The 13,090-nt window shown below is 33.4% G+C and overlaps 1 protein-coding gene and 1 long non-coding RNA gene across 5 annotated transcripts in view; both read right to left on the bottom strand.

Moving 5' to 3' along the window:
- The window catches only part of LOC100722908 (RNA 3'-terminal phosphate cyclase-like protein), a 290,503-nt gene that overhangs the window by 31,582 nt on the left and 245,831 nt on the right, over window positions 1-13,090 (bottom strand). For all 4 annotated transcript variants that reach the window (XM_063250674.1, XM_063250686.1, XM_063250682.1 and 1 more), the window contains 2 exons: window positions 6,353-6,510; window positions 69-180 (listed from right to left, as the gene is read on the bottom strand). In XM_063250674.1, coding sequence (XP_063106744.1) covers window positions 69-180; window positions 6,353-6,510 — 270 coding nt within the window. The remainder of the gene's footprint in view (window positions 1-68; window positions 181-6,352; window positions 6,511-13,090) is intronic.
- Window positions 216-6,346, bottom strand: LOC134476452 (uncharacterized). The gene is made up of 2 exons (XR_010048121.1): window positions 3,558-6,346; window positions 216-1,428 (listed from the first exon to the last, which is right to left on the bottom strand). It is a non-coding gene; the product is annotated as an uncharacterized LOC134476452 (long non-coding RNA).

The following is a 13,090-nucleotide window of genomic DNA, read 5'->3' as shown; positions in this document are numbered from 1 at the left end:
ACATAAACATGAATACAAGACACATAGTCTAAATAATATGTTACTATTAATAAATGTACCATACTAACCTCAACAGCAAAAGTCAGAAAATATTTATTAAAGTCCTTAGGGCTGCACCGAAGTACATAAAGTCCAGTCTGATTACCCGCTTTCTTCAATTTACTGATGGCAAAATCCATTCTAAAGGTAAAATAGAAATACTTTCAATGATAACATAAAATGATAAAATACTTTTAATGATAACATAGTTTTGTGTTATGACATTAGGGCCAGATATCACAAAAACAATCAAAAGTCAAATCTAAAATTCTCAAATTTTAGAAGACATCTGTTTCATTTTCTCCAATTAATTTCAAGAGAAAAATAAAACTATAAAGTTACTTTGCAGTAAATCCAAACTAAGGGCAATTATATTATTTTAAAAACATGAAAGTTATGAGATAAAATCACAAAGATATTATAAATCACAAAGATAAATTCATTCCGCTGAATTTTCTGCTTTCTAATCACAAGTCTAGTATTTTAAAAATCATACTGATATTCATAAAACAACACTTCTTATGTCTCTTCCAACATAGTTACTAATACAAAAATTATGAGTGCTATTTTAAAATTAGTATAGGACCAAGTTGTAATGTAAGACCTATGGTAATTGAAGAATATTACTAGGTTTAAAACATGATACAGTTTTGAAACTACACATCTTTTTCTGTGTAGTTTTGTTTCCCATTTTTGAGAATTGTCTCACTATATATATAGTTCACCTTTGGTTTGCCTGAGATTCATAGTCCTCCTGCCTTAGCCTCCTGAGTGCTGTGATTACAGTATGCAACACCACCCTTGGTTTAAAACTGCACATCTTAAAAGAAATGCAAATATAAAAGTAGGAATCATTTGCTTATCATGTTTCTCATATATAAACCAGTATTTAGTAAATACTCATAAGCATTCTATAGATAAATGAATACTTGAATAAATAGGTGAGTAGATGAATGAAGGCAAGGACCATGAAAAGTAATTAAAATATTTATGCCTATATATAATATTCAAACACTGCAATGTTTCACAACAACTATACTTATAACTGTATGAACATGAATTATTTTTTCATTTCTATTAATACTTTGTATAACTGGGTGCTCTGGAATTTGGTGCATATATATTTAAGATTGTTATCTCTTCCTCTTGAAGTTTTTCCCTAACCAGTATGTAGTGGCCTTCTTTATCTCTTAGGATCATTCTTGGTTTGAAGTTCACATTGTCTGCAAACAGAATACCTACCCCCGCTTTTTTTTTCAGTTCCTGTGGCATGAAGTATTGTTTTCCATCCTTTGACTTTCAGTCTGAGTTTCCTTTTGGGTTAGATGGGTTTCTTGTAGACAGCATATCGTTGGATGTTGTTTCTTGATCCATTCTGCCAGTCTGTTTCTTTGAATTGGTGAATTGAGACCATTTACATTAATGGTTATAGCTGTTATATACTGGCTTATTGTTGACATGTTATCTTTCTGCTGCTGCATCTTTATCTTTTCATTCTGTTTAATTGTCTACCTTGCTTAGTATTTTTTTCCTATGTGTATCTTAGTCTTTCAGTATTCTTTGCAGGGTTGGCTTGGTGATCATGAAGTTCTTCAGCTGTTCTTTGTCATGGAAGTATCTTATTTCTCCATCAGTTCTGAAGGACAGTTTTGCAGGGTACATCAGTCCTCTTCTTGACTTCATTGTTTGTCTGCTGTGATTCTGATAGGTTTTCCTTTAGAGGTGATCTGTCTTTTCTAACAACTTTCAATGTTCTGTTCTTTTGTTGGATTTCTGGGATAGTGATTATTAAATGTCTGGGTGTAGTTTTATTTTGGTTATGGCTATTTGGGGTTATATATTCTTCACTAATCCGTATGTCAGTTTCCATTGTCGTGTTTGGGAAATTTTCAGCTATTACTTCTGTAAATAGCCTCTTGATATCATTTGTGCTATCTCCTTATTTTTCATTTATCCCTATCAATCTTATGTTGTTTTCCTTTGCATCATTTTGCAGATGTTGAATTGTTATTTCCTGATACCTTGTTATTTTTAAAAGATCTTTCCTTTCTTTTTCACTAGCTGCAATCTTGTCTTCAAGGTCTGAAATTCTATCTTCACTTTCATTGAGGCAGTTTTGACAACTTTCAATGGAATTTTTGATTCCCTGTATATCTCTTTGAATCTGCTTCAAGTATTCTGTTTGTTTCTTATATTGTTCATCCAGGGATTCTATCTTTTTGCTTTGTTCCTCTAATTTTTTAGCTATGCCTTCTTTAGATGTGTTCAACATCTCTTTCATTACTTTTATCATTTCTTTTTTTACCTGGGAGATTATTTCTAGTTTGAATTCCTTTAAAGCTTCCTGTTGCTTCTTTATTTCAGTTGCTATTATTTCATGTATTTCAGGTGTATGGCATACATTTTTCTTCTATGTACATGGCTCTTAGGTTTTCTTGGGATGGGCTGGAGTTCTGAGATTGCATTTTGGTCCTTTCATTTGTCATTTTCCTATATTTCCGTGTTTCAAGTGTTGTTCCAAGGCTTTGCCTGAGCGTGTTGGAAATTGTCTTCTGTGCCCTCGGTTCCTGGGACTGAATGGAGGTTGCTGAGCATGGTCCAGTCACAGGACCTCCCGTGCCACCTCCAGTGTTCCAGGAAGCTGAGTGGGCACCTAGCCAATGTGGATGATGGTCTAAAGCTCTCTCCGGGCAAGGACCAATGTGCTGGAACTCACTTCACATGCTCTCAACACCCCTGATTGAAGAAGGTCACTGACTGTAATCTAGTCGGGCTGCAAAACTTTGCAAGCTTAGTCTAGTGTGGTTGGAAGCTGGGCAGGTCCTTGACCACTAGGAGTAATGATCTTAAACTCTCCTGGGGCTCGGGATGGTGTGCAGGAACTCACCTCCTCCAGCAGCCCAGTTCCCTGGACTGAAAGAAGGCCACTGGGCATGGCCCAGACAGGCCCCAAACCTGCAAAGCCCAGCTTAGTGTGGCTGGAAGCTGGGCGGGACCTTGACCACTGGGAGCAATGATCTTAAGCTCTCCAGGGACTTGGGATGGTGTGCAAGAACTCTGAACATGAATTATTAACTGAGGCAAATCTTAAATATTACATTTAACATACAATTACATTAACATACATAAACTTTCTCAAATATTTTGAAGTAGGTTAAATTTGCATTTAACCATTTAAGCAGAATAGTGATTCACCACCAGATAATCCTAACCTAAAAGTAGTTACCATATTGTCTCTTTCTTTGAAATCCTTGAGTACAACTTCGTATACTGTAGCATTAAGTATATCAAAACAATGTAAAACCATTCAAGAGAATGACAGCATTACAGAGTATTTAGAATCGACTAACAGAAAATGAATAATGGTTTCTGTATAATCTCCTTGTCTTTACAAGGTTTTTGCTTATACTATCGTACATAATAAAATCCAGTAAGATACAATCTATTTAGACCATTGGAGACAGAAGGACAAAAGCTAGATGAGACTTCAAAACAAGATGATACTAAATCAGTATTACCTATTAAGATGTCATTTTCTCCAAAATAGCTGTTCCTATCATCCAATCTTCTCTGCCTCGTTTCTGTTGAGCTCTTTTTCTGTCAGTAGCTGTCAGTTTGTCTTCTTCATTTTGTTCTCTGCTCCATTCATTGTGGCCTCTCTGCCATTATTTCTGGATTCTTTGTATTTTTCTTTTTTTAGAATATCATGCAATACTCTCTGTAGAGTTGAATTGGTGGTTGCAAATTCCCCCAGTTCCTCTTTATCCTGGAAGCACCTTGTTTTTCCATCAATTTCCAGGGACAGTTGTGCAGGATATCTCAATCTTGGCTGGAGATTATTATCTTTCAAAGCTTGAATTATTTCCCCCCACGCTCTTCGTGATTTGATGGTTTGTGCCGAGAAATCTGCTGTAATTCTGATGGGTGTTCCCTTGTAAGTGGTCTGTTTCTTGTCTCTTACAGCTTTTAATATTCTGTTCTTGTATTGAATTTCTGGAATTTTTATTATTATATGCCTGGGTGTTGCTCTGTTTGGGTTGTAGGTAGCTGGGGTCCTGTATGCCTCATACATCTGAGTATCTTTACCTTTTGCTAAATTAGGAAAATTCTCCTGGATTATTTCTGTGAGTAGCTTTTGTAGTTCACTTGTTTGTGTCCCTACTTCTTCTTTTATGTTCTTAATCCTTAAGTTATGGATCCTCTTATCATCTTCTTGTCTTTGTATTATTGCTGTTTCTTTCTTTGTTATTTTTAAGAAGTTTTTCATTTCATTCTCCCATATTAGAAGTCTGCCCTCCAGTTCAGATAGTCTGTCCTTAGTTTCTTTCAAGCTGTTATGCCAGTCTTCTATAGACTTCTTAGTATCTTGGTAGTCCCTTTGAACCTGTTTCACGTATTCTATGCTTTCTCTGTTTTCTCCATCAAACAATTCTCCCCTTTTTTTTTTTTTTTTGATCTGCGCTGTTTCGTTGTTATGCCCTCTTTTATCTCAATCTCCACTCCATTATTTACTTTTTTATCTTTATCCTTTTAATTAAAGGAAAAAAATAGCAGGATATATTATAGTAACCCACTTTGACTTTTCATTACCTTGATTTAAAGCCCTGTATTACTCTCACCATCTGGTTTTTAACTGATGTTCCCCTATTCTGTTTTGCTGGATAGTATCAGGTTCGAAAGTTTAGGCATCAGCTGTGAAGATAATGAGATTCATTATGACGCCCATTTCTGTTGACTTTTATCTACTTTTGAAGACCTACAATGTCTCCATTGTTTTGGTTTTGTCAGTTTTGTTCTTTACTGTTTTGTTCAATTGCATTACAACTAATGATATAGGCAATTCTATTAGAGATAGCGGGAGGCATTATGGTAACCATTGTTGATCACCTTGTATTATGTTTTTACATTATCTATTATGTCCACCCTTTTGACTTGACCGATTCTGTTCTGTTATGTCACATTTGGTTTTACTCTCTTCCAAAAAAGTAATAAGAACCGTGGGAGCAATGAAACCCAAAATGTGTAATAGTCATGGTACAAAAGAGAGGAAAAGAAAGTGCTCCAAACTATATAACTGCATGTATATTTAAGTGTATAAGATAGAAAATGATATCACAGAGTTTTATTGGATCAATGAACAGAACTGTTTGCAGTATCATTGATGGAATGTCCACTTTACAAGCTTTAATTTTGTGACTTGAACAATTATTTCTAAGATGACAATATGTAATCCATTAACTAGTGATTTCCTACTGTTCATTTTTTTTGTGTAAATCTGTATAACTTGTACCCTTTCCCTGCTTTTTTTTTTCTTTTCTCCTTAAATAAAATTTAAAAAAAATGAAAAAAAATTTGCATTTAACATAATTACATTAACATACATAAACTTTCTCTCAAATATTTTGAGGTAGGTTAAATTTACAATCTTAGAGTTTTATTCTGTGTAAGTTCTTTAAATTTGGTATCAATCACAAAACAAAACTAGCTGAGTGATAACTAGAACTTAGGTTAAGCAAATGTTCTATCTGGCTAGAAAAAGGAATATCATAAATCCACGTTGGGTATGAAGCTTTAGTAAAAGTTGTTAGATTATTAAAAAATGACGAATTTCAAATTTAATTCTATGATTCTTTTCCAATATTTCAAAATTAATGAAATATACATTATAGAGTGTTTGTTTTGTGTTGCTAAGACTCAAACCTTTGGTCTCATGCATGCTATAAAGGCATCCTACCACTGAACAACAACCACAGTTTTTTTGTTTGTGCTGTTTTGAACTACCCAAGAGTTATTAACACCTAAGGGTTATTAAGCATGCATAAGCAACCAAATATTAAACTTGTACAAGCTGTAAGTATTATAGATGGTAAATTATGTCTTAAAGACACAGATGGTAAATTATGTCTTAATTCTACTTATGAGCAAGCAGACTTGTTTTTTAAAAAACTTGAAACTATGGTAATGTATTTTTCAAAATTCTTAAGTTTATATCTATTGTATAAAATCTATAGTTGTCTCTTTGCATTCATGGAGGCTTGTTTCCAGAATCAAAATCTATGGATACTCAAATCCTTTATACAAAATGGCTAATTTTCATAAAACCCATACACATCCTCCTATCTACAATGGATCATCTCTAGATTACCATAACATCTAAAACAATGTAAATGTTATATAAACAGTTGTTAGTTGCTACTGTTTAGAAAAAAAAAACTTTCAACGTACGATTTCATCTGTGCCTGCCTGTGGAACACACAGGCATAGATAGTTGACTGTAGACTGTTTTCTTATATAAGAAAACTGCAGTACTCACGAAATAGGGCCATGACAGTTGCTCTGTATGTTCTCAAGCACTGTAGGGGGTGCCACCTCTTTACAGAGGTAATGATGAGCATCTGCAGTCAGTCTATAATATCCGTCAATCAATGACACAAAAGACAAAGCTTCCCTTAATGAACTCAGTTCAATTTCCTAAGCAGAGAGAAGAAAAAGAAATTATATCATTTAAAAAATCAACTGAGTATTAAAGATTGAAAATTTTCTATACCCTTTCCCCCTGCCTAGTTCTCCTTTCCATTTGGACATTTTCTTCCTATTTCACAATATCTATGATTCATTTTAGTTCTTATTTACACTTAAGGTTTCTCACACCACAGAAACAATGTGGTATTCACATGTGTGTCAAATTATTATCGCTAAGAGAATGGCCTCAAGGTGCATCCACTTAGCTAAAAATAGCTCAAGCCTATTTTTCTTTATGGCACAGCAGAACCCATTTTATTTTTTAAAAAAAACTTCCTGTTATTAAGTTCTTCTAAATTGTTCAACAATTTTTTATCATTCTCAATTATGCAATTTGAATTAAGAATTCTTATGTCTGATATTTAAGATCCTACTGGACATGGGCTTATCCTGCCTTCTCAATTATAATTTGTGCTCAGCCATAATTTTATTGAATGTTTCAATTCCCCTAGCAAACTAACATGCTAGTTACCCAAACCAGAAATCTATTTAATCTGACAAAAATTAGATATTATGAGCATTTATTTTTATGTACCAACTGTACACTGCAGAAGATAAAGTACTCATAAACTAAAATGTCATGACAAACAGCTATGTTGTGGTTTTATCATCACACATATATATGTGAACATATATCAAACTAAAATACACCATTTTACCTAATAGGAAAATATGCGTGTACGCACGTGTGCACACACACACACACACACACACACACATACACATATATGTATGTATTTATACTGACATGTTAAATAAGTCATTTTGATTATATAATGGAAAATAGAATCCCATTTATAAGAACAAGAATAATATAGTGTCTAAGATTAAAATTAACAAAAAATGCACAAAATGATTATCAGAAAATCTTGAAAACATTTGTTAAGTGCAACTTTTTATTTGTATACAAGATTGATCACATTCTTCATTGGAAAAGCTAACTCACTTATAAAAATTCTCCCAAAATTAGTTTTTTAATGTATCACCATCCTAGTAAGAATATCAATACGTACTAGAAGCTATGCCTAGTAAAACAAGATAAATTTGGTTTCAGAAAACCAAGCATCTAAAATAAAAGAAATAAACAGATAATTCCCAGGATGATAAGAAAAGGATGACCAAGGATTACAGCTGTGTACAACCTCATCTTCCAGAAAACTTCCACAGCAGATTAGAGAGTAAAACGCAATGATCAAGAAGGAATTTCTTGAGGATAAAGGAGAAATGATTGAACATTTGAAAATTTGACTTCATGAAATATTGTATTGAAAAGTGAACTACTTTACAAAGTTCTTGTAGAGAACACTAAGAAAGCCATGGACATAAAGGAAAAAATGATGCAATAACTCAGAAAAATAAGTTACAAAAAATTGAAATGTCATCAGGCATGCTTCTTGGTTCAGTAACAAACAACATTTAATCTCAGTGAGAAAAAGGAATGGAACTTTTATCAAAAAATAGAATAAGGAGAGAACTGTGTGATATTTGAACTGTAAAAGGAACTTTGCTAATAAAATTAGACCATAAGAACAATTATTAGGAAAGACCCATAAGCAAAGTTAAAAAACTTGAGGAAATCAGAGTCACATGTGTAACACCGTATTGTCTCATTGGTGTAAGAAACTAGAAGGAAATAAGATCCAAAAATTTATAATGCATACAATGAAAGGGAAAGAAACAGCACAATTTGTAGTAGCCAGATATTGGAAACAAACTTGGTAGTTCCAAAAGTTAGGCAGAAAAAAGTAGTCTGCTGTGAATGAATATAGTTTCACTGCTGTATGATGAAAAACTGGAAATCAGACACACAACAACATAAATATACTTGAAACTACTGAACTATATACCTAAAAATGGTTGTGATGTTGAATGTTATTTTGTATAGATTTTACCAAAATTTTTTAAAAAGATACTCAGGAGGCTGAGGCAGGAGGATCACTGTGAGTTCAAGACCAGGCAGGGCTACAAAGTGAGTTCAAGGCCAGCCTGAACTTCATAATGAGACACTGTCTCAAAAAGACAAAAAAAAAAGTGTAAAGTATAAAATGACAGTTTAAAACATATATCTAAACATGTATCTAGCATACAATGCCCTAGGATAATGTAATAACAAGCAAAAATTAATAATGATCTGTTAGAAAAACATACTGAGAAAAATTATTACTCAAAATAAATTTTTTAAAATGTGATTAAAATATCAGCAAGAAACATAAAAATGACCAAAAACATAATATATGGATACAAAAAAATATAATTATGCTAATATAGAATATTATGTGGAAAACAAATTTCAATTCTTCCCAAATTGTTTTTAAAATTTTTAAAGAGAATAAAACAAAACAAAGCAAAAAAAAAAAAAAAACAGAACAAAGCAGAGCAGAATAAAACAAGACAAATAACACACGATTTCAGAAAAAAGCAGGAAATCAACAGTGACTACCATAATGTTTCTTGTTTTCTTTGAAATAGTTGTCTATACCTTTACACACAATAAGTTAATACAAATCAAAATAGTATACAAACAATCAAAAACACAACAATGAAAGTCTTAAGGGCTTTCAAGACCAGACACTAGGAAATCAATAATGGCTGCCATAATGTCTAATTTTTTCAAAACAGCTGTCCAGCTCTTCATACATATTGAAATCAAATAACTGAAAACAGACTAAAACCAACCAAAAACAAGAATAAAAGCATTATTGGCTTTTGAATCAAAATAATAGGAAATCATCAATGGCTACCATGGTGTCTTGCTTTCTTCAGTGTAGTTGTTTATACTATCACACATAATAACATCAATTCTTGTAAATCCTTTAGGTGAAGTTCTAGGCATATATAAGCCTATACATGTACATCAATCCTTTCTGTATTACAGGGAAAAACAAAACAACAGATAAATAACATAACTAAGAGCCCCAAATAAAAACAATGTAGGGTTTCAAAACAAGGTGGTAGGAACATAACAATTTTTGTTCTTTTGCATAATTATCTTCAAAACTCTTATTCGAATTACCAGATATAGTCATGCAAAATTGATCTAATCCTACAGATGTTATCTGTTTTGTCCCAAGAACAGAATTAGGAGTACAATCATCTTAGCTATCTTAAGTGCATATATAGAAATTTATATCTTACTTCATTTCTCTTCCTTTTTTCCTTTTCCTCCTGAGTTATTTTTTCCTCTTTGAGCAATTTCTTACCATTTCACAATATTTATTGAAGATATCTTTCTTACTCTTGCAGGTTCTTACATTAGGGAGACAATATAGTACTTACACGTGAGTTTGATTTATTTCACTCAGGAATATGCTCTCAAATGGCATCCATTTACTTACAAAGGCTTCAATGTGGCCTTTTTGATAGCTTAGTATTCCATTGTATAAAAATACAACTTTATTATCCATTCCTCAGTTGATGGGCATTTAGGTTGTTTCCCAGATCTGGCTATTACAAATTGTGCTGCTATAAACATGGGTGCACATATATCACTGTGGTATGATGTTTTCAGCTCTTCTGGTAATATGCAGAAGTAGAATAGTTGGGTCAAATGGCACTTCCAATCCCAGCTTTTTGAGGAATCTCGAGACGGACCTCCATAGTGGTTGCACCAGTCTATACTCCCACCAACAGTGCAGGAGAGTTCCTTTTTCCCCACACTCTCTCCAGCATTTGTTGTTTGTGGTTTTCTTGATCCTGGCCATTCTTTCTGGAGTGAGATGGAATCTCATTGTTGTTTTAATTTTCATTTCTTGAACGAATGTTGTTGAACATTTTCTCATATATTTATTTGTCATTTGTGTTTCAACATTTGAGAAGTGTATTCATCTCAGTTGCCCAATTTTAGATTGGGTCTTTGAATTTCGGGGATCTTATTTTTTAATTCTTTACATATTCTAGATAGAAGTCCTTTGTGTGAGGAACAGTTGACTAAGATTTTTTTTCCAATTTGTGAGTTACCTTTTCACTCTGCTGGAGATTTCTTTTGACATGCAAAAACTTTTTAACAAGACAAGATCCCAGTTGTTGATTCTGGGAAGTATTTCCTATGCAGTTTGATTCATGAATTCTTTGCTGACCTCTATGTCTTCAACCTAGTCTTCCAGCAGATTTAGTGTTTCTGTTTTAATATTTAGATCTTTGATCCATTTTGACTTTAGTTTAGTGCATGGTGATAGGCATGGGTCTAGTTTTAGTTTTTGGCATATGGAAAGCCAATTTTTCCAGGAACACTTATTAAAGAGGCTATCTTTCTTCCACAGAACATATCTGGCCCCTCTGTCAAAGATGAGGTGGCTGCGTTTGTTTGTAATTGTCATTGTATCTTCTAATGTATTCCATTGATCTTCAGGTCTGTTTTTATTCCAGTACTGTACTGATTTTATCACAGTAGTTTTATAGTATCACTTCAAGTCAAGGACTGTGATGCGTCTTCCCCTGGCTTTGTTGCCCAGAATCCCCTTTGCTATCTACGTCTCTTCTGGTTCCAGATGACTTTTGGAAATTTCTCCACATTTGTGAATTGAATTGTGATTAGAATAGAATAGAACTGTTAGGGGAATAGCATTAAATCTGTATAACAATTTTAGGAAAATGGCTATTTTCACAATATTTGTTCTTCCTATCCACGAACAAGGAATAGTTTTCCATTTTCTGTAATCCTCTTCAATTTTTCAGTGTTGTAATTTTCACTGAACAAATCTTTTACTTCTTTTGTTAGATTAATTCCTAAGTATTTCATTTTTCTGGATGCTATTGTGAAGGGTGTGGTTTCTCCTATTTCCCTCAGTGACTTTATTGTTTGTATACAGGAATGCCATTAACTTTTGAGTATTAACTTTGTATCCAGCTACATTACTGAATTTGGTTATTACTTCTAGAAGTCTTTCAAGGGAGTTTCGGGGGTCTTCTATGTAGAGTATCATGTCATCTGCAAATAACGATAGCTTAACTTCTTCCCTTCCTATTGTTATTCCTTTTATTTGTCTCTCTTGTCTAATTGCTCTGGCTAATGGTTCCAGCACTACATTGAATAGGAGTGGTGATAATGGACATCCTTGTCTTGTTCCTGATTTTAGAGTGAAAGCTTTCAGTTTTTCACCACTTAATATGATGCTGGCTGTTGGTTTGCCACAGATGGCTTTTATCAGATTGAGGTAAAGACCATCTATTTCGATTTTCCATACAGTTCTTATCATGACTGAGTGTTGGACTTTGCAAAAACTTTTTCTGCATGTATTTAAATGACCATGTGAGTCTTATCTTTGGCTTTAATAGTATATTATGTTTATTTTTTTCACCATTTAATATGATACTGACTGTTGGTCTGTCACAGATGGCTTTTAGTGTATTGAGGTAAAGACCATCTATTTTTATTTTCTGTAGGGTTCTTATCATGAATGAGTGTTGGACTTTTATCAAAAGCTTGTTCCGTAACTACTGAGATCATGTGATTCTTACCTTTGGCTCTACTGATATGATGTATTATGCTTATTGATTTGCCCTTATGTTGAATCGTCCCTGGATTCCTGGGATGAATCCTTCTTGGCCATGGTGTATATTCTTCTTGATGACTTGCTGCATTCTGTTTGCCAGTATTTTGTTGAGGACTTTTGCAGATATGTTTCTTAGAGAGATTGGCCTTAGTTCCTTTTTTGGTCGGGTCTTTCTTTGGTTTTGGTATTAGGGTAATACTTAATTCCAGGAATGACTAAGGGAGAATTGCTTCCTTTTCAATTTTACTGAAGAGGTTGAGGAGTGTTTGCATTAAGTTTTCCTTGAATTTTTTGTAGAACTCCACAGTGAGTCCATCAGGACCTGGGCTTTTCTTTGTTGGTACAGTTCTAATTATATTTTCAATTTCATTAACTGAAATTGAGTTATTCAACAGCTTTATATCTTATTGATCCAGCTTTGGTAATTCATATGCTTCTAGGAATCTGTCCATTTCTTCTTTGTTATCAAGCCTATGAGAGTAATGGTTTTCAAATTAGGTATTGATGATCTCTATTTCCACAAGGTCGTTAGTGATTTCACTCGTCATTCCTTATTGCATGAATCTGAGTTTTTTTCTTTCCTTTTTCTAACAAGGTTGGCTAGGGACTTATCAATTTTATTTATTGTTTCAAAGAACCAACTCTTTGATTCATTCTCTGTATTGTTTTCTTAGTCTCTAGTGCATTGATTTCTGCTCTGATCTTTATGATTTTCTCCCTTCTTTTGGTTTTGGCTCTTCTTTTTCTACATGTTTGAGGCGTAGCATCAGGTTGTTTATTTGCATTTGTTCTGTTTTCCTGATGTGGGAGTTCCCCACAATAAAGTGCTCTCTGAAGACCGTTTTCATTGCATCCCACAGGTTCTGGTAAGTTGTATTTGTATTTTCATTTACTTGTAGATATTGCTTAATTTCTTCTTTAATTTCTTCCGTGTTATTTAATTTCTATGTGTTTATGGAGTTTCTGCAGTTTCTTTTATCATTAATTTCCAGTTTTATAGCACTATGAACAGATAATATACATGGGATAATTTTGAT

The sequence above is a fragment of the Cavia porcellus genome, unplaced genomic scaffold, assembly GCF_034190915.1.
Source record: "Cavia porcellus strain 051 isolate PalLab524CR breed Dunkin Hartley unplaced genomic scaffold, mCavPor4.1 scaffold_1, whole genome shotgun sequence".
NCBI classification, from domain to species: domain Eukaryota; kingdom Metazoa; phylum Chordata; class Mammalia; order Rodentia; family Caviidae; genus Cavia; species Cavia porcellus.
Note: the sequence above shows the minus strand (reverse complement) of the source record. Positions and strands in the feature narration are given on the sequence as shown.